This window comes from Spermophilus citellus (assembly GCF_964194105.1).
Source record: "Spermophilus citellus genome assembly, chromosome: 9".
NCBI lineage: Eukaryota > Metazoa > Chordata > Mammalia > Rodentia > Sciuridae > Spermophilus > Spermophilus citellus.
The window spans coordinates 80,613,016-80,635,935 of record NC_138191.1 but is presented as its reverse complement, the minus strand read 5'-3'; the positions used below and the strand labels follow the sequence as shown (position 1 = coordinate 80,635,935).

General features: G+C 39.6%; 1 protein-coding gene across 2 annotated transcripts in view; it reads right to left on the bottom strand.

The window, feature by feature from the left end:
* The window catches only part of PTGER3 (prostaglandin E receptor 3), a 75,282-nt gene extending 55,578 nt beyond the window's left edge, over positions 1–19,704 (bottom strand). For both annotated transcript variants that reach the window (XM_081306334.1, XM_081306335.1), the window contains exon 1: positions 17,817–19,704. In XM_081306334.1, the coding sequence (XP_081162460.1) occupies positions 17,817–18,713 (897 nt within the window). In that variant the 5' untranslated portion in view covers positions 18,714–19,704. The remainder of the gene's footprint in view (positions 1–17,816) is intronic.
* Between the last annotated feature and the right edge of the window lie 3,216 nt (positions 19,705–22,920).

Here is a 22,920-nt window from a genome sequence, read left to right as displayed (position 1 = left end):
CACTACCTCCTGCCTCCTCCCATAACAGTGGACACTTTGGAGAACTTGAAAGGTAATGAGTTTATACTTCAAAGTGTGAAATTGTGTGAACCATTCTAGGAACTATAAAAGAGAATTCAAATTATGTTTTGAATTAAGTTTTATGACTGAAGGTAAGAGTACTGGGAGAGGAATGGGAAATGAAGCTAGACTGGTGAGTGTAGCCAAATCCAAGATTTTGAGGATTAAACTAGGGAATCCAAACCATTTTAATGTGGGGTAAGCATGTGCTAGATGAAAACATGCCTAGAGTGCATGTTAGAGACACTGTGGTCACACTGAGGTCCTCTCAGGCTCTGTCTTCTCCATAACTATAAGAAAAAGATAAAAGCAGGTCTGCAAGAACCCCAATTGCACCGTATCATGCTGGAAGTTCAAGGGCTGTCAAAACAAATTTTCTAATTTTGACTGTAGTCAAACACTTTCCCACTAAGCAAAGAGAACTCAATAAACAGTTTTGTTTTACAAATAGTTTAGTGAAAAGAATAATATTTGCGACTTTTACCAGCTAAAAAATGTTTGCCTACTAAAACTTCATCGCTATGTGAGTGTTTCAAGCCTGAAAGACACACAGAATTGGATGAAATCGATGCTATCCCCTTACAAAAAGCACCCTCGACACTGCAGGTCTCATGGGTCAATGGGATCCTTTAACAGGTTACTATTGGACAAGTGAATTTCTTGTAGCTTTCTGTAGGGATTTTCAGAACATGTTCATTAGCAACTCAGGCTCCCCAAACCAATTAATGAATCAATGGATATTCTATAGGAAATCTTTAATCACTGTGATTAGCTGCCTTGTACATTTTTTGTTTGAATTCTCTTTTACAATTCTCAATCAACCTGTTCTTCCCTGTAAAACATTCACAATGAAGTAATTTAAAAAAAAAAATACTTCAGGAAGTTAGTAAAGAAGAAGGAAGCAATGGAAATGGAGCACTAAAGTGTACAGAAGCCTAGGGTCTACCAATTACCAGGAGTCTGATCAAGGTAAGTTGAATCATCTAAATCTTTATGTGCACAGCTGGAAAAAAATTGGGAATGAAAAATACCAATCTTATAAATTTTTGTAGATTAGATAATATATTAAAAGACGGTTCTTAAGTACTTGCACATAGTAGGCACTCAGTAAATAAAATCTTTTTATTCTATGTGGCTCTGTTCCGTTTCCTCTCTAACAGTCTCACTGTCATTCTATCACTCCATCTCCCCAATAGATATGTAGCAGGAAGTTGTGCAAGGGTGCGCACGCACACATACACACATACACAGTTACAAAACCACATTACCATTCTAATGCTTCTGAGAATGAATTAGAAGGTAAAAATGAACCCCTGCCTTCTATTATTGGTATTCCAATTTAGAAGAGTCCTTTTTCTCTGTATTCTGGGTGGGAGAAAAATCACAGCTCCTACTTCCCGCTATTACCTTCCTTTTCTAAACCCAGAAGCTGGAGGTGCCTGGTCCTTCTGCTGATATAGCTAGGGGGCAAAGAGCCCTGACTAGAGAGCCAGCTTTGCACCAAGGTTTTAATCTTAAGAGACTAACACAAAGAAGAAAGGAGCTTTCAGACACTGGACCCATCACAGCAGCATGCAGCAAGCCTTCTGAAGCAGGACCTCAGCTGTGTTACCTGAAGCTCAGCATCCAGATCATCCAGGCTTTGCCAGTCTTCCTAACCCTGCTACCAACTTTCTGTTGATTCTGTGAGTCCCTAATATCCTCCCAGCACATGCACTTTGCTTGTGCTTGGAGTCAATATTTTAATCAGCTCTTTTGCTGCTGTGACTGACAGACTGACCAATACAACTGCAGAGGAGAAGAGATTCATTTGAGGGCTCATGGTTTCAAAGGTCTTAGTCCATAGTAGGACGTCTCCATTCCTGAGGGCTTGAGGTGAGGCAGGGCATCAAGGTGGGAGAGTGTGACAGAGGAAAGCAGCTCATGTGATCATCAGAAAGCAGAGAGAGAGGTCTCCACTTGCCAAATACAAATATATACCCCAGAGCCACGCCCCCAATGCCCACCTCCTCCAGCCACACCCTACCTGCCTCCAGTTGCTAGTCAATTAATCCCATCAGGGATCAATTCACTGATTAGTTTAAGGCTCTTACAACCCAATCACTTCCCCCGTGAACCCTCTGGCATTCTCACACATGAGTTTTTGGGGGACACCACATTTAAACCATAACAGATTCTGCTGTTTGCTACCCAGAATCAGTCTATGGAGGAGACTAGAGCTCTGCAGTAGGAAGATATTCCCAAATTTCCTGATGCTGATGTATATCTTAAAAATGTATGCTAGAGGAAAGAATTTCAAATTGTTTCCTAATATCTTTTAGAGAATAAAAGCTAATATCAATCTTCTTTGGGACCCAGGTAGATCCTTATTCTATTCTTGGAGGAAATTACTACCATTAAATAAATTTAAAAATCTACCATCCAGCACATTGGCTGTTAGCACAGCCACTAATTTATAAAGAGAAAGTCAGTTGCCAGATTAACATCAAACCCAGACTACAACTCACCCTTTATGGAAAAATCCAGAAAGAACTTGCTTTTTCTTCTCTAGTCACCTCACTGTGGTGCTCATGGGGTATTTGTGAGCCTTTACAGCCTTTTACAGCCACCTCTGATCCACCGCAAACCTCTCATTGCACTCTCAACTCATTTCTGGAAAATTCTCTGAGCCTGAATCTCTAATTGTAGCTTAGCAAAACTCAGAGTACTTTTTGAAGATGAAGCAGGGTACTGAAACTTTTTGTCTTTTATAGCTGTTAACAAAACAAGAATAGAAAAGAAAGAAATATCTCTAGTGTTTAAACAGTAATTCAATTTGATGTATACACTGAAATATTATATTGCTATAAAGAAAAATTAAAATCCCCCATGCAAACTATAAATATAAACCTGTCAATTTTAAAGTTTTGGAAAAAGAACACAGGACTTAGCCAAGAAGATGAAAAGTTTTCTTAAACTGGTTCTCTAGAAGCCACGGCCTGGATTGGGGATTCTGACACATGGCAATGAGCCAAACTTAGAAGCCAAGGAACTCCTGGCTTCAGGCTTCCATAAGCCACTCCCCCTCATGTAATTTACATGAATCAAGCAACTGCTCCTCTCTTATTTTTTTTTTCTTTTTTGCTCTCAGCTAGTTTGCATTAGGTTTCTGTGTTTACAGACAAATAATATTAATTTTAAATGTAGGGAATATTAATTTGGGAATTGCTACCAGTTCAGAAGAAAAGGTCAACCACAATAAGAGCTGGTTTAATAACAACCAGGATAGACAGTTTCTTCTGAGACTGGGACTGTAAGTCAGTGAAGTCTGCCTCTTTTTCAGAGGATCATGCTTCTTATGACATTTTATTATTTTATAAGCAAAACTGGCTAACTTTTGTGTCTCAGCATGACTGTCCTGATCCATGTCTCAGAGAGAAACAGCAGCTATGTGATGAAACTTACATCCTGACTCTGCTATGAATTGTCACTTCCTTCCTGGGATCCAAATGTAGAGCCATTTGTGGACTGCTGGTCATCCACCACCAGAGGCTCAGGGAGGAAGAGAGGTCTTTTCCTATTTCAGAGTCATGGGATGTGGATTAGAGAAACTACATAGCGTCTGGTAAACTCTATCTGCAAAATTGTGAAGAAGTCCACTCCTCCATGCCAATCCCAGCTGCCATGATCTCTCACCTTCAACAGCCTTCTAACTGGTCTCCCTGTGCCCACACATCTGACTTCCTGTAGTTCAGTATCTACACAGCTACCAGAAGGGTTTTTTAAAAATATAAATCTAATAATGTCATTCCACTGGTTTGAACCAACCAGTGGTTCTCACTAAATAATACCAGAACTCCTCAGGATGGCCTTACACCACTGGGTCCCAACATTGTCTCTGACATCAACGTACAGCACCCCCCGCCACACACACTTTCATCACACTGACCTTCTCTCTATCTCTTGAACACACCAAGAGGCAATGTGTTCCCTCTGCTTTGTTCCCTCCTAGATGCTTCTAGATAGATCATACCTATGTCTTTCATTCAGTTCTCAGCTGAAATGTGACCTCTCAAAGTTCTCCTGACAATCTACAAAGTTCTCCAGCCTTCATCTATCATATGAGGTTGCTCTGTGTTCTTAACAGCATTTACCAAAATTTGACTTCATGTTTATTTATTTGTTTATTGTACTAGAATGCAAATTTCCCAAGAACATGGAAATAGTCTAATTCACTACTGTATTTCTGGTGCCTAGAAATGTTCCTGGCACATATGATCTATTCAATAAACAATCTTTGAATGCCTGAACAGACAAATGAATTACAAATGGTTCTCAGCTTTGTTCCTTTATTGAAAGGTGACCATGGAAAATACCATTGCTCTTTAGAGTCACAACCTCATGTTTCTCCAGGGAGTCACCATATAGAAAACACTTTCCTTGAGGATAAGGGATACACAATTGCTCTGTGTCGATAAATGTCTGGTCAATGAACCAACAGAACATGCTTTCTGCCTCTGCCATGATCAAGGTAATTTCAAGTTATTTTCTGGCTCATAAACTTGGCAGAATTTCTCAACAGTAAATACAAAACAACAGTATCATACAATTCGAAGAGTAAAAAGATGTCTCCAATTAAATTTAGTTCTGATGGACCCACTGATGCTGAGGCTGAGCTTCATCTCAGCACCAGGGCATGGGGGCAGTAAAGATGTCGGCTCTATTAGTCTGGGCTGTGAGCAAGAGGAAGCCACAGTCTATATGGAATGCCTTCACCCTGCCACCTTCAGCATTTAACAGGATAAAACAACTTCCTAAAGATAATCGCAAGCATAAGGTAAGAGAGTTGCTGTTTCCACTAGGATACAGGGTGGTAATGGGTTTTCTCAAACTCTAGAATATGCAAAGACAAAAGGAGATTCCAATGAAGTTTTTCCAAGATGGAGATAGTGTGTTCATCAGAAAGAAATCATAACTAACAATTTTAGATACAAAAATGTTGAAGGTCAAAACCAAACATCAAAGGAACTTGTGTCTGTAGAGAAAGGTACATTGCTGAGACTCCAGGACTCTTCTGGATACGAGCTCCAGAAAAGTGGTGGGGCCAGAGGGTTTAATGAAGAAATCTCATGCCTGTCATGTGCTTAAGGTATAAGCCTTGGTAGGAAAAGAAAGTGATGCATTTTGAAAAAAGCCAGTATGTTGGATCATAGAAGAATAAATTTTAATATTCTTTGTAGAGGACAGAACACGAGAAGCCTTCACTTTCTTTGAATCACTTTTCTATTTTGGAAAGGGAGGATCCTTATTAACTCTCTTGCATTCTTTCTCTTAGAACTAGTGCCATTAAAGTCACCTTTAGAAAACAGATGAACAGGTATGCCCTCATGAGAAATCAATTGAAGGCCTCACGTGTGGATCCCCATCACATTTTTTTACAACTAGATTCATAGTTCTTGAAATTCAGAGGCACAGATTCCTGACTGCTGGGAATAACATGGGAGTGCATTGCTTTTATGCAGAAAATTGTCGTGGTCTTTTTACATTTTTATCCAAAAGTTCACTGTTGAATGCCTCATTTGCTTACCCTTTTACAGTGCCAGCAATAAGCTGAAAGACCCAAGCAAAGATTTCCTTGAACTGCAGTGCAAAATAATTCTCAGGATGTTATCTAAAAGAGAGAAATTCTTCACCCACCTTTTTTTTAAAAAAAAAACCATTTGTCTCACCACCCTAAAAGTCTTCTCAAAACCAGGCTCTCAAGCTGATGTGAATTCTTTTAGTTGAAAGTGTCTTTTTTTCTTCCTTTTTTAAATTCTTAGTTATAATGACAGTAGAATGTATTTTGGCAGAATATACATACATAAAGTATAATTTATTCTATTAGGTTCCCGCTCTTGTTGTCCTACAAGATGTGGAGCTCCATGGTTGTGTATACAAATACAAGGCTAGGAAAGTTATGACCAATTAATTCTACTGTCTAGTCCAGTCTATTTCTATGATTCCCCTCCTCAAACTCCCTTGTTTTGGGTTGGCATGCAGAAATCAGAGAAAACATTTGGCCTTTGGTTTGGGGAGATGGGCTTATTTCACTTAGCATGATAGTCTCCAGTTCCATTCATTTACCAGCAAAGACCGTAATTACACTCTTCTTTATGGTTGAGTAGTATTCCATTGTGTATATATACCACATTTTCTTTATCCATTCATCCATCGAAGGATACCATAGTTGTTTTCATATCTTAGCTATTGTGAGTTGAGTTGCTGTAAACATGGATATGGCTGTGTCACTATAGTATACTATTTTTAAGTTCTTTGGTAGTAGACCAAGGAGTGGGATAACTGGAGGTAAGTGAAAGGAGGATAAAAAACACTTCACTGATACTCAATATCAGAAAGAAAGTTTCTTAAAAGCCAGCTAACTCACCCCCTCACTTCTACACCTGAGGAAGCAAAACTCTGAGGAGGCCTGCAGGCTTTTGGCATCTCCTGCAAACTCCGGGCAGAGCCTGGCTCCATTCTCACTTCCCTTCCTTCAGGATGACAGGCATGCTTGGCACTCCCAGGAAGTCAGCAAAGGTATACGGTGGCCTGGCTTCTTGATATGGTCAACATTTTGAAAGATATTACTTTATAATTCAATGCAGATCATATTAGTTTTATCTTATTTTGAGTGGGAAAGATTCTGATCTTAAAGCCTACTTATGTGAATTGCCATCTTGTTGTTTTAGAACTATGAAACGATGATTCTTACTAGCATGGAAGGCATTTTTACAAACCAAAATCTTTTTTGGAATGTGGTAGTAATAATGAAGCAGAATATAGGCATCTTTTCTTAAGATTCCTAAGATGTATATACTTCCAGGTCCTGAAGTCCAGTTGTTAACATTTTTAAACCTAATATCTAACATTTTTATCACCAAATTTTCTTTTGAAATGTTTCTTTTGTCATTCAGTTATTTTCTTGGGCTTGACATATTAATAATTTTATGAGATGATATATAGGCTTTCTTCTGAAAGCTGGTTCTCATGAATGACAGTATCTGAGCTCCCTGGTATTTGCTGTATTTATTAAGCGCCTGGCTCAAAATGCATTAAAACCCAGGGCAGTAGTTTTATGTAAATACCCACAAATTTGCATTGTTAATATAATTGCTAATCCATTGGTGATGTGTACAATGCTGAATGCACACAGAGGTTGAATTGTGGATTTAAAAAATGTGGCCTCTTTGTAATAAAAAACAATAAAATAAATAAAAATCCATTAGTATTGTTCTATAAAGCCAAGGAACAGTTTTAGCACTGAAGGGTGATAACAAAAGGGAAGACAGATTCTGGCTCGATCCAGAAGGGAGATGATATTTTTTCTAGTGCAAAGAACAAATCAAGATGGATTGGGCTATCCTGAGGAAAGAGCCAGCCTCTACATCCCAGCTTGATCACTAACTAGCCTTATTACCTTGAACCAACCACTCAGCCTCTTTCAGCTTTGATTTTTTTTATTGTATATCAATTGGAGATAATAATGCCTCCTATGTAGGATTGCTGTAGGAAATTAGGAAGATCGCATCTGAGGAAATAATCTGGCACAATACTTGACTTTAGCAAGTTTCATAAGGTCCCATGAAAAGCAACAAATTTCCTGTAAGTAAAGGTGTTCAAACCAAGTTTGACTTTTACTAAGAACACTCTAGAAAGAGATTTAAAAAAATGGATTACTAAGTGACTTTATGAATTCAGAAACTTTATAATGTGAACTCTCTTATTTAACAAATATGTAACTTAAGTACAGAAAAGCAATACAACTGGCTCAAGATGAAACATAAATTCTTCTTCCTAATCTTCAAGGCAATCTACCAATGGGCTCCTCCCTCCTTCACCCTTCCATTCCCATTGGAGTCATGGTATTTCTCGACATTCCCAAAAGCACTTCAACCACAACAGACTGGTTTACCATTCCCACAACCACTTGGGCTGATTTTTCTCTGCGCTCCACATAGACCCACTGCTACCCTCCCCCACCAGTTCTATGTCAAGCTACTTCCCTCCTCTCTTTTAAAGCAACACTTTTAGGAAAAAGTTTTTCCTCTGATTGACATTTCTTTACCTCTGTCTTCAGACTCAAGGGCTCTGAATGTCCTACTCCTCTAACTCATAAAGCAAACTGAGGGCTCTTTTTAACATTTAAAGCAGGTGGAATCACTACCTTACTCAAGACTTTTGGTTGCTTTCAATGGCACTTGACATAAAAATCCAGACTTTCCAACTCAAATGAAAAAATTCTGCATCATCTGGCCCTGCCTATCTCCCCAGCCTTACATTGGAGGTATTCTTCCTTGATTTACTCAAATCCATCCATCTGGCTTTCTTTCAGTTCCTCCAAAGCCTCCCTCCAGTTCTTTCCTACATTGAGGGTTTCACATACTGCTTCCTTCCTTGAAATTTCACCTTTTAAGATTCATCAGTACATGACATTTTCTCAGGATGCCTTCTAAGCCCCCACACCTAAAATGCACTTTCTTCTTGCCTTTTTAACATGCTCCATGGATATACACATGCAAGACAGAAGCTATGTACACTTTTCTGTTTAAGTGAGCAAAGCAAATCACATGGGAGCAGATGTTACAGAAGGAAGAACCACTTACTTTGGTAAATGAAGAGTGGTTAGATTTAAATAGTGGAAATCTACGTGGTGTAACAAAAGGCAAACCCACCCAACACACCTGGGCAGAACTTGCTGTCACTTGGGAAGCGGGAGATGGTGTTTAGGGGCACCCAGCGTCTTCTGCAAAAGAAAATAAGAAGGAACTTAACCTATTCTCCCAAGGTGTGAAGGCAAAAAAGTTGGAGCAGGGTGACTTTGTCCACATTCACTAGAAGAAAAACACATGGACAACCTTTAAAAAAAAAATTCATCAAATGGGAAAGGCAAACTCGTCAAGGTTCCATGTGAATCCAACCAAGAGTCTCAGGGACCAAGATGGAGGGCCGGGTGTGAACTAGCATGTGGCCTGAGTCCTGTAGCCTTCTGGGTTCTCCAGCACAAGGTCTGTGCTCTAGAATTATAGCTGAGCATTATGGCTGGCATTGTGGGTGAGAACTAGTGAGCTCTCTAATGATGATGTTCAAGCACACACTGGCTTCAGCTTGGGCAGGCCCATGTTTACCAGGTCATTGAGGCAGTTGAAGACCAACACAGTCCTTTAGCCCATAATAGATTCATTAGCAGCAGTGACACCAGTTAGCAGTAAGAGCAACCAAAATAAGACCCATGAGATTGGTTATATTTGCTTATTAAGTGATTCTATCTATCTACCTTAGTAGATTAAAAGCTTAACGAAGGAAGATATTATGTATGGTTTACCATCAAGGGGACATAGATAGCTGCATAGACACACACTGCTCAACTCCAAGGAGTGTCATTCACATAGAATAAACTATAAATAGCATCCCTCTAGCTATGCAACTGCTTAATCCTTATAACCACAAGAAGTCCTAAGACCCTGATCACTACTGTATCATCAGGGTGATCAGAGTAATAGGAACATAACAAATACTCAATAAATATTTAAAGAATAACTGTATAAAAGAGAGGTGTTTTCTCCCATGCATCTAATGCATTATCTATAATTGGGGGCCATTTTATCTATTTAGAGCCATAGGAAGTCAGAACTGAAGGGAAGGTTAGAGTCAGTAATCGTTTCATCTTACTGATGAGAAAAAGGAACACTAGCAAGATAAAGTGGCTTCCACATGTGATGTAGGCAAGGCCAGACACAGTCCCTTGCCATCTAGTGTCTTATTCTCTCTAAGAGAATGTGGTCCTCACCTGACTCTTCAATAACCTCTCAGGAAACAGAGGAAGGTCAAAAGTTAGGGCCACTGATCTGTGCTCTGGCTTGGGAGCTGGCCGTGGAAGCATCTTCTACTTGGGGAAGTGGGATACGTGTCGTCTGCAAGAAGCTCTGAACCAGATAAGGAGTCTGGCAGCAGGAAGTTATTAAGGAAATTTCATATATCAAGATAGAAATTAAAACTCCACTTTACTGTCTTGAGAATTTACCAAAACGCAGCTAGCTTATCTTCACAATCCCTCTTTCATTATTTTCAACATTAACAACATACTTTTTTCCAAATTTTCATGAGTCACACCAACAGAAACATATTCTCAACCATAGAGAATGACATTTATTAATTATTCAGAATGAGGGACAAAAAGATAAGCAAATCTAATCTTTCTAGAGTTCTCAAAGACTTGGTGAAAGATATATCTGAATAATTACACTTTATTTATTTATCAATATTACTTAAAATAAAAGCTTCCAGCTCCAACATAACCTTTTATTTTGCAATTACCAAGACTCAAAACAATCATAATACTATCTGGCATAAGATTTATCTTGTATTTTTATTACATGACTTTTACCTAAACTGGTAGCTAATTTTCTTTTTTTCTAACAGAATTAAGTTGTGAACCATTTAAACATCCTCCATGTGAATATCTGGGCTGGTGGCCGAATGGGAAAATAGCCTTTGTGTATTTGTAGGCTGCAGATAATATTAATGTGTTGTTAGGATTTAGTCAACCTGTGTGAGGCTCTTTGATTCAGAAAGAATTCATACTTTGGTCTGATTTAAGGCTCATGGAAATTCCATTCTGGGCTGTGAGTAGTTGGCAGAGGTTCCCCTCAGACCAACATTTCTGATTACTTGTGAAGAGATGAAGATAACTGAGGCCCAGCCTCCACCCTTAAGAAGTCTGCTGAATGACTCCACCTACAACAGCAGCTAGTGCACAATAAGTTCAACTTACACAGTTAATTGAGGACAGGTCTGTGCTCCAAAAGAGCCACAGGAAGAGAACATGACTAGAAAAAGCTACTGCAACTGGACTTGGGAGCAGGTGAGGCCAAGTTCTTCCCAACACAGGGGAATGATTGTTCAGGGGAAGGGGACAACTTGCTGCAGAAGACAGAGTCTCCCCCTCTGACAGCACGGAGCAGGAGAGAATTCCACACCTGATGGAAGTCCTCAGAGCACAAGACAGTGGCTGTTCTGCAGGTTTCATGGTAAGGGAGTTGGGATCCAGCCTGTTTTAGATTTAGGAAGTTAACTGGCAGCTGAAAAGAGGAGCGGCTTCCAGGACTGGGAGAATGCACATGAGACACAAGGGCAGGGAGTTTATGTACATATGATTTATCATTTCTTACTTTTTCTTTTTGAAAAATTACATTCTCCACCACATTTTCTTTGTCTCTGAAATATAACTACTTGTCTCTTTTCTATGGTGTTTTTGAGGAAAGATAATCTGAGCACTAAATGTCAATGCAGTTATCCAGTAAAACATCATAGTGGTATTCCTAATATGGAAGAATATTCCCAGCTTGCTAAAAGGTCTTAGCAATTAGACATCTTCATAGCATGCGACATCTCCCAATTATTTTCACATATATTTATGTTGTTTTTCATTACAGCCCTGTGAAATGGGATGACAAGGTGTTTTTATTCTTATTTTACAGGAAAAAGAAAATAGTTCACAGAAGATTGTGTAAGATCACATACCTAATTGTTGTTTTAATTGGGACTATAATCTGTCTTCTGATTCCAGTGCTCAGGTATTCAGTCAATAAGCATGAATCGGGCATACCTTACATGGCAGGCAATTATGACAGTTCCTAGGAAAGGAGCAATATGCAAGACAGACACTGTACCTACCCTCAAGAGATCTAAGAGAACACAAGTCAATTGACCAACATGTCCAACGAAGTGTGACTCAGACTGTGTCAGCAAAAAGCAAGATACTATGGGACCAGAGGCTAGGACATACAACCAAGCTTAAAGAGGTCAAGAAAGATAGATTTCTTTTAAAAAGTGTCTTCTAACTGGAGATGTGGGCCAATCCAAGAGGGGTGGTTGCATGGCAGCTATTGTTGCACAGTTGAGAGGTAAAGTGACTAGTGGAAAAATAGAGAAAATTATTCTAAGTAAAATAGGGGCCTGATAGGGGTCTACATGAAGCCACAGAGAATTTCCACTCTGCAGTGTTACTTCTGTGTGTGTGTGTGTCCCTGTCATTGACAAAGTCACACATTGTCCATCTGTCCATCTGTCATGTCTTTATACAAATGAATTACTATGTTTAATATAATATTACTATGTTTAATAATATATCCTCACATACTTAGGGGACAAGGAAAACCCCCAAGAAAGATTTATTTGGTCACCACCCTTAATGTACAAAAGTAGGAATTTTATGGAGAAAAGGGGTCTCAGGAGACATCTAATAATCCTCAAGAAGCATAGCTGGGGGGAATCAAAGTACAAACCTACTACTTATCTCCATGATGAGGCATTGCAGAAAATAGGGGAGGCAGAAGTTGGTGTTACATCTCTGCAGATCTCAGAGTTGGGAGATAATGTGGAATAGGGGTGGATTATAAAAATGCTACACAAATGTAAAGCGTTTGGGGAGGACTTCCCCATACTGCTTCCCAACAACACAGAACCAAAACCAAGAACTGAAGTAAAGCACTTGGCCTTCTTCACCTATTACCCCTTGGTGCCCCAGAATGATAATAGTCTGTTACAAATGCTTGTAGTGTATATTCCTGGGTGTTATTCCCAGAAAACTGAACCTACAGAAACTTATAATTGAGTTATTGACCTTTACAGTTTTTTCAAAAGAAAGGCCAATGAGTCATGATTATGCTACAACTCAAGAGCATCTGAATTTCTTCAAAGATGAAAGCTTAAGATGAAAGTTTAATTCTTGGCTCTTTTTGATAAACTCAAAATTAAAAATTTGCATTTTCTAGCCCTGATTTATCTCACTAATCTTCAAGTTATATTGGATTGATTCTGGATATATCATTTAGATAATCCACCATCATCCTATGTGTCCAAAAGCTGCTGTTGTTTAGGGGCCCCCTTTCTTACACAATAACAACAAAACAGTCTCCCTTCTGAATTGCCCATTTTGGTTCACTGAACCATAATTCTCCAAAATAAAAGAACTTCAGAATATCTTACATAGAAAAAGACCTCAAACCTCTAATAGCACTACCTCTGTGCTTTCCAGATAAAAAGATACATAAGTTGCTCTGTGTTGTGTTTAAGACTTGAATCCATGGCCTTTAAGTTAAACAAACAACAACAAAACCTGAGACTCAGAGTCAGATGACTCGAATTATAAATCTTTTTCTAATATCCTATGCTTAAGCTCTTCATCTGAATGATGTACATGATAGTGACAATCTTACAGGATTTAATTAAATGAGGTAACGTATGTGAGGACTTTTAGCACAGCTCAGAGGATTTAGTAGATGTCTCAGCAGATGTCTATTGAATAAATTCACTCCTAAAACCAATTGACCTTTTCTAATATTTCTTTTCTTTAATAAGATCCAGTTCTTTATTTTTTTAAAATAATTATTTATTTTCATATGGTGCTAAGGATCGATCCTAGTGCCTCACACATGCTATGGAAGCACTCTGCCATTGATCTACAGTCCCAGCCCCTTTTCTAATATTTCTAATAGCATCTACTAGCATTTTCAGTGTGAACACTCTGTTCTCATTGGCTGGGTACCTGAGCACCCTTGGTTCAACCATGAAGTCGTGTTATACCATCCACTTCTTCCAGAATGCCTACTCTGGCCAATTTAGATAGACTTTTTTCTTAAAGTGAAAGGCATGAATCATACCCTATCTTGCATCATTGTTCTTAATTGTTTCATTCATAAATATGGAAATTATACTCCTCTGAACAAATTATAACTCTTTGAGCAGTTTTTAGGAAGTCTACTCAGGGCCAGACGTGCAGTTCAGTGATAGAGTGCTTGTCTATCATGCATGGTATCCTATCATTGCGGGTTCAATCCCCAGCAATCCTCTCAAAAAAGTAAGAAAAAAAAAAGCATATTCAGTAGCCCCTCCACAGTATATTGTTGTGAACTCAAATATGTAAATAATAATGAAAAATCTTAACTTTCATAAAAACAAACTATAGAGAACTCTTCCTATAGAGCAGATTCATATGCATAATCATTTTTCCTGAAGCAACATCCTAACTATGGTAGAAATTTTTAGGCAAAGATGATTAGAAATTGAGAAATATTTTATATGCCATAAAATGCATTCGTTTTGTAAAATAATCTAGCATATCTATCTACCATATACGGCAGATTAAAGAAAAATGTCACTTAAAATATATCAGTCATTCCTTAATTAAAAAAAAAAAAACCACAACCACATTGTAATATATCTTCTCCAATTGAAGTATCCTGATCGTATTTGTGGATAGTGAGCGGGAATTTGCTGGTTCAAGATTAAAGGAAAGGGCTGGGGATGTGGCTCAAGCGGTAGCGCACTCGCCTGGCATGCATGCAGCCCAAGTTCGATCCTCAGCACCATATACAAACAAAGATGTTGTGTCTGCCAAAAACTAAAAAATAAGTATTAAAAAAATTCTCTCTCTCTCAAAAAAAAAAAAGGTGAAGATGAGGAATTGTTTTTTCTTCCCATCTTCCTGTTTACAGTTGATAGTTAGTTTTATATTTTCTAACCTTTTTTTCTTGGATTGGCTAATAGCTAGCTTTATATTTATAAGACAGGTACAGTATTAGCCACATTCTACCTGTTTGGAGGTGCCAGGATATAAAAGACAAAATGTACACATGGCTTCCTTTGAACAACATTCTGTTTCCTGCTCTTGGAATCTTGGTTATTATGTCAAATAACTGGACAATTTGGTGGGCATGGCTCACGAAAAATAAAACAATAAGTCAAATAGATCACATTTCTGAGTCCGTGGGTTGATTTCAACAGAATTGCAACTTGACACGTTATATTAAGAGTGACTAAGAGCTATACATCATCTATCACAGTGAAGTACCCTTTCCCATTGAATTGCACATTCCCATATTCATAGTTTGCATCTTGTACCTCATTGTTCCTGACTTGATTTCACATCTCATATTGCATTTTGCAAAGTTTCTAGGAAAAAGAATAACTATTAATGTAGTAGGTGCTTGTAGCAGTTGGACATTTTCTTACTATGGCATCTCTGCTCTACTAAGTTTTGCAGCAGTGATAGTTGAGTATTATTACAGACGTGGTAGTCTTCTAATGTAAGATATATTCAAGGTCTTAACAAGTAAGAAGTCTGAATAACTAAATTATATGTCCTATGACCAATCCAATAAAAGCTACTTAGAAATTTATATTTTACCCATAGTTGGAAAAAATATAAAAATGATTTCTCACTTTAACACTAACATACTGAAAATTCTATTCACTGGGTTCTAGTATTTTCATTCTTGTAATTCCCAAACCTATTAAGAAAGCAGTTATGCCAGTTTCTTTCTTTGAAACAATTCCAACTTTGTATTGTAGATCTTTCTGCAGATATGTAGAGATTTGTTTTCAGTGGTACACAAAACAGAAGATGGAACCATTTGTTTTAGAAAGTACCTATTTTGAAACTGAATTTCTCTTCTTTGGTATGATCATATTAAGTTCAAGTTTAATTTTTTATGAAAAATAAAGTGTTTGATAAAATGCCACAACTCAATAAATATTAGCTGAATGGATATATTAATTGAAGTTAAATAAAACTAGTTTTAAATATAGTCTTTCTCCAGAGGGTGAGTTTGATTATGCTGTTACAGTTTTCAAAATTGTTTTATTCTTCCTGAGGCTACCATATTCATTCTGTTCAAACCAAAGTCTCCAAATAAAAAACACTAGTTTTTCTTCCTCTTAAAGATAAACAAGGGCTGGGGATGTGGCTCAAGCAGTAGTGCGCTTGCCTGGCATGCACAGGGCGCTGGGTTCGGTCTTCAGCACCACATAAAAATAAAATAAAGATGTTTTGTCCACCGAAAACTAAAAAATAAATATTACAAAATTCTCTCTCTTTAAAAAAATTTACAAATTTGATTAACTGCACGGCATACATTTTATTTATGTGATTTAACTGCATTTTTTTCTAGGTTATAAATTGTGCAATACAGGAAACTCATAGACTAGAACTCAAATGAGAGCTGTGAAAAATTCAGACATTCTGTTTGCCTTGACAGTTATCTTATAGTCAGTAAAGTTTTTTTGTTCTTTTTTTTTTTTTTTTGGTATAACTCTTTTTCCCTCTTGTTTGGTCACCTACATATTACATTCCTCAACCATAGAAGCAAATAATGTCTAAAATTGGCGCTGGTTTTGATAAGTCAGGGTGATGACATCAGCCCGAGTTCTAGCTGCTGGAATGCAGAAGTGTACCATAGAGTGACTCGTGGGAAGTTAAATCCCAACATAACTCTTCTTGTCATTATGTCACTCTTTGAAGCCAACGCTTGTGTTCAAATGTCCCACACCAGTTACACACAGGAATTCTCCAATGTCTGCTTTGTCAATGTGGGAGAGAGTAGAAGGAAGAACTGCTTTTTTATTTTAAAAGACAAGAAGTTTAAAATTATATATGATTCACAACATCAATGTCTTTAATATTATCCAACTCTACACTTAAAAACAGAATAGTAAATTTTACAATATGCATTAAAATACCATTTTACCATAGTTAAAAAAAAAAACCTATGAGATAGATCTGAAATCCACATCCATATGCCTTAGAGGTTTTTCTAAGTTGTATATAAATTTACAGGTCCATTATATAATCAGTTATAACTCTGTGATCATACTCAGATTGCTCTTTCTTCAACATCTGCTTGAATCCTAAGCATCAATTCTTCAGCCATTAGTAAACAGCACTCACTCGGTTGAAGTTTTAGCTAAATGTGTTGCAGAATTTTTTTTTTTTTTAAAGCCTCAACAACACGGTGTAAGAGTGGGAGGCAGGGAGCACGGGGAAGCATGGCTTGATCCTAAGTAGTTGGAAGATTTGCTGATGTGAGGAGCTGGGGAGTGGAGAAAACTTTATCTCCTATTCCCAGGATTCCTCCTGTCCCAACCCTGAGTGCTTGTTAGAAGAACTAGCAAACGCTAGCCAGGGGGAGTTATTGGGCTGCTGGGTCCCAAGAATGACTGGCTCAAGCTCTTCCTAGAGGGCAAATTGCAGCATCAAGAAGCGTCCCTTAGGGGCTGGCGTTGTGAATCAGTGGTAGAGTGCTTACCTAACATGTGTGAGGCACTAGGTTTGACTCTCAGCACCACATATAAAGAAATGAAATAAAGGTCCAACAACAACTAAAAAAAAATCTTTTTTAAAGACAGGTCAGGGATTAAAAAAAAAAAAAAGATGTATCCTTTACTCTCCTGCCTCCAGTCAGAATCAATCTAAAAGTAAAGTCAGTATAGGCTGTGCAGCGAGGGTGTGCAGCAGCTCAGAAGCTGCAAGAGGGCGGTGCCTGTCTGGGGTGGCAAGTAGGGTACTTTTGTAGGCTGAAAATCACCGTAAGTACAAGAGATATTAGAAATAGAAAGCACACAATATCGGGCTACGGTTTTCATTACCATTGTCCTAATGCACAAACTTCTACTTGTGTACATGCACTGAAATGATACCTGAGTATCCACTACACTCTCCGGATTAGAACGTAAGCACTGATCTGCCACTGTGCCTAACCAGTGCCTAAGGAGATGTCTGGCGCTAGGAAGGCGCTCAACAAGTGAGAAGCTCAACTGTGAAGTAGAAACCGGAATAGCTCAGGAGAAGAGGCATTCTCAATGCTCTGGGGTTACAAACACAACCCACAGGTGCTGTCACTTTTCGAAGTCTCCATTTCCAGCCCGACCTGACCGTCCCACACCCTGGAACTACCTACCAAAAGCGGCGACCAGCAGACTGACAGCACGCACATGATCCCCATAAGTTGGATGGCCGTCTCAGTTGTGATCCGGCCCCACTGGGCACTGGACTGCGATGCCGCGGCTTTGGCCCGGCAGCGGGACACCAGGGCCTTAATGGTGGCCAGGTTACAGGCGAAGGTGACCGCCAGAGCTAAGAGCCCCAGGAAGGCGAACGTGGAGGCGAAGAAAACGTTGCCCCAGTTGTTCGAAGAGTTAGTCCCGTTGCCCCCTCGCCCGGTGCTGATGAAACACCACGTCCCGGGCCACTGAACAGTGTACTGGCCTACACCCAACACAGGCAACAGGGCAAAGGCCAGCACTGACAACCACACACAGAACAGCACCGCACGGGTAGCGCGTGTCTTCATGTGGCTCGCATACCAGTGTGGCGCCCGAATGGCCAGTGCCCGCTCGACGGCCATCGCGCTGGCAATGAAGAGCGAGGAGAGCCCAAAAACAGTCATAGTCAGACCGAAGAAGGTACACAGCCGCCCCGACGGGTCGTGCTGCTCCCAACGCTGCTTGGAGAGGTACACGACAATGACCACCGGGCTGGTTAGCAGCTGCCCGACCAGGTCGGTGAGCGCTAGCCAGCCGATGCACAACAGGAAGGACTTCTTGCGTTTGCTCTCCCGGCGCCGGTAGCTGCGAGACACAAGCAGCATGGCTAGCGCGTTGCCCACGAAGCCGGTAATCAGCATGGTAATTGGGAAGGCCACGGACACTGATCCGCAGTCCTCGCTGGACCCTGGGGGCCGGGTGAGGTTGCCCCGCGCCTCCGCGGAGCGCTCGTGCGCCCACATGCCGGGGTAGGAATTGTTGAGGCGGGTGCAGAAGGGGGCGCCCCCGCCGTCGCCCCGGGGTTCCTTCATGTTGGCTTTGAGGTGAGGAGTGGATGGCGCCCGGAAAGCAGCAGAGAGAGCTGGCAGAGGAGTCTCGGGCAGTGACCAAGGCCAGTGGCGACCCAGAGGGGGACTGGACTGCCCTCCATGGTGCGGGGCGCAGCCTCCGCCTCGCTCCGCTACTCCCGCCGCTGCAGTAGCGCCGCCGGATCTTTCAAGCTAGGAAAGCGCGTAGTACGCTCGGGAAAGCCTCAGGCTCCCAGGCGAGGCCGGGTGCCCAGCCCCTCTATTAAGTCCGAGGGGGCGGGGCGCCATGGGTGTGGGCTGAAACAAGGTGGGAGGAGGGCGGAGAGGCAACTGAGCGCTTCTCTCTGCAGTCGGCTGGCTTTTCTGGCCCGCAGCGCTGGGAAAACTTCCAGGCGGACTTCTCTCCTGACCTCCCTGTTCCTGGCAGGACCACTTGCCGTTTTGCCGGCCACAGCGCCTCCTCCAGTTCTCCCGCAGGGGAGTGTCTGAGGGTGGGGAGCTGTTTAAATGTCTCACTGGGCTTCTCAGGAGAGCCGCTGAAAACCGACCTGAGCACCCGTCGTCCTTCTCTAGGCACAGACGCTCAAACTGGGACCTTCTCCCGAAGCACTTTTGTAAACCCTCCAAGTGTAAATCACTTATCCTTAAGCAATCTACGCAACCACAGTCCTTCATATAGCTTTGCTTGGACAATGTTTTCTTACTCGGGAGCCTAGAATGGTCATGAAAAGGCCATGCTGTCCTGCTCCTGGGGCGCCACTTAAACTGCAAAGTTAATACAATATCTGGAGAGTCAAGGGTCTAGACACCGGGAAACAATCAATCAATCCCATTTAAAGACGAAGAAATCCCAACTACTATTCTGTCCCTTCTCCCCCTCCCCTAAAAGGAAGTCAGCTAAGGCAAAAGTTGCTAGAAGCAAATGATGGCCACTTACATATCTGAAAGAGTGCAATCAACTGCCGCCAGCTGGAGGAAGCAGGAGGTGGGCAAGGAAGCAGCATTTCCTTACAAAGCGTTCAACAATCCTTCTCCACCCCATTGCTATTTCTCTAATAGCACTAGAAACTGCATTTAGCTGATAAATGCCTTAATCCACGTAGAAACTTTTTTTCTGTGAAAATAGGATAATTGCCTAGTAACATTTTCGTAGGCCAGTATTAATTTTTTTTCACGTTTCAAAAGCACTTTTATCTTAGATCTTCCAAAACTCTATTGCTACTATTATTACTCTTCTTTTTAGGTGAGGTAACTGAAGCTCCATGAAGTTATTAAAAGGATGTGCCCAAAATTACTCAGCTATTTCCGGTCCATTCTCCTGAGAGCAGTGTCTTTACTGATACCATAACTGCTCTCAGCAGATGAAAATTAATGGAAACCAGTTTTTCACAAATCTCTGGAGGTGTGGCTTCTCCACCTCTTCACATTGTGCAGAAAATGAAGATTTAAAAAAAATATATCTACAAATTTCAGTTTTCCTCATACTTAAAAAATAATACTTAATCATATTCAGAGTGAATCAAATTTTTTTTCAGGACCCAATTTCAAAGCGAGGTCAAATTTTTTGGCCCTAGTTTAGGTGATGTTCTGTTGGGTGCAAGTTGGGTACAAAGTTGAAAATGTCTTTCTTTCTGATGTTTTGATTCTGTAAGTGCTTGGGAAAAAAATCATTATAGTGTTGTATAATGTTTAAGGAAAAGAAAAGCAAGAATGTAATTTAAAGTACATTTGATCTACCTGCATTAATCACAATACTAATTTTGTTTTTCTATCATCTTAAAAGTTCCTGCATTGGGCTGGGGATGTGGCTCAAGCGGTAGCGTGCTCGCCTGGCATGCGTGTGGCGCGGTTTGATCCTCAGCACCACATACAAAGATGTTGTGTCCCCCGATGACTAAAAAATAAATATTAAAATTCTCTCTCTAAAAAATAAAAAAAGTTCCTGCACTTTTAATAAAATGTCATGCTTACAATGAAAACTACTAGGAAGGAACAGTAATTTTTCAGCAATAAAATTCTAGTGTAATGTTATAATTAAGAAATATTATTAATTACATAGCAAAGAAAGTAAGCCTAATGTCATTACATTGTTACTTTTAAATTTATGAATAATTATTTAAAATGATTTTCTTCTATTACACTGTATGCAGTAATAAGTTGGACTTCTTAAGAATGACAAACATCAGGTGATATATTAACAAATATTAAAATTAGCCTTTTTAGTCACCTCTACACCAATACATTAAATGTGTTGCTTCATTTTGTGTAACACCTCTTTAATTCACCATTTTGTTTCACCAGTCTGTTATTTGATTTGCTGCTATTCACCCTATAAACTAGTGACTTTGAGGAGTCATACAAAGGAAACTGTAGTTGAATTCTTGTTGGCACTTTTAGCTCAAGTTATTACAGAAATAATTTGCAGGCCTTGGTCTGAAACAACATCACCCCCTGGTGATCTAAAAGTTAATAACAAGCAGTATGCTATCTTTGACAATTTCTGGTTAACTACTGCATGCTTTCTTAGGAAACCTGATTTCTTTCCTAGATATCTATTTATTACGTAACTGTAGTTGCTTTATTTTCCATTAAGATTACAAATTTGCACCTTTGATAAATCAATAAACTTGTGGAGGATTAAATAAAGACCACGTATTCAAAAGTTTCAAAGCAAAACTCACATTTTAAATTCTGCCCTAGAAATATTTTAATAAATTGTACCCCTGTATCTTATAGTTTTTATATGTATTTATATCAATATTTAGTGATGTTCACTTCTGCTGAACTTCAAGAAATCTTAAATAGGGATACAAATATAAAATAATGGGACTGGGGGTGTAGCTTAGTGGTAGTGCTTGCTTTGCATACATATATCCTGTTTTGATCTCCAATACCCAAACAAACCCCACAAGATTAATAATTAGTCCCACGCAATCAGGTCCTTCATTACTTCATTATGATGGGAAGTATTTGAACTTGTTTCCATAAAGTCAACTGTTTAAATAAATATATTTTTCTCATTCTAGGAACACTCATTGAGCAACTAGTCTGTCAGACCTAGTCTGTTATTAGGGATACAAGAAATCACACAAAAAAGTCTCTACATCAATAGTGTAGTGTGAATCTCTTCATTTCTACAAAAGGACACTGGTATCAGTCTTGTTTTCTCAGAATTAACTGCCACAGAGGCAAGATCTTGTATGAATCTCTTCACATGAAACAATTATGTACGGTTTTCATGACTGAGTTAAATTTATCTCAGAAATGCAAAGTAGATCTTTCAATCATCAACCAACACAATTACCACCTCAACAAAATAAAGGTGATATGCTGAAGTCTTTGCTAAATCAAACAGCTGCTTGCACTTAAGAATCCTGTACTATAATTGCCTTATTTACATGTCCAATAATTTCTTACTGGAAACTGAGCACCATAGTTACAACATTGCAGTGTGATGCTACAATCCATTGTTCTGAGGATTACTGCTCTACTTGACAGTTTGTCTGGATTCAAATTGCCAATACTTTGCAGCTAGCTATTGGTATCTCTGTTGTTTTCCACGACTGCTTTTAGCCTGGTTCCGTGGATGGATATTCCCTATTCCTCTAATGACTCATTAGTCGGTGATGAGCACCATCCTGCGGTTTCCTTGATTCTAGGGATCCTCTTTTCAGATTCATCCGCTGGATTAGTGTTACATCGTACATTCTTAGCTTTAGAACTTTCTTTTCTAGCTCAAGGCACTCACAGTGGAGAACGTACTCCTTAGGAAGAATTCCATTGTTGTGCGTGCAAACTGTCTTTAAAAGGCAAAACTGTAATTATATACTTTCACAGGTATGTAGTCTTCCTTTGGCTTTATGGGTCTCCTTCATAGTTTTAACTGCTAGACATGGTTCTGGGCAGTTCCACCTTATTTCTTTGGAGGTTCTCATTGCCAGGATCTTCTTATATTTGCAGTGGCTCTTCAACTCTTAAATCTCTGGCCCCATTTGCCAGGAGGCTCTGATCTTTTTCCAAAAGTAGGGCAGCACCCTGTTAAAACCTCCGTTCAGATGCAGGGCTTTGAGATAAATTCCCTTTGGGGCTGAGGTTGTGGCTCAGCCGTAGAGCTCTTGCCTAGCACCTATAAGGCCCTGGGTTTGATCCTCAGCACCACATAAAATTGGATAAATTAAAATATATTGTGTCCATCCATAACTAAAAATCC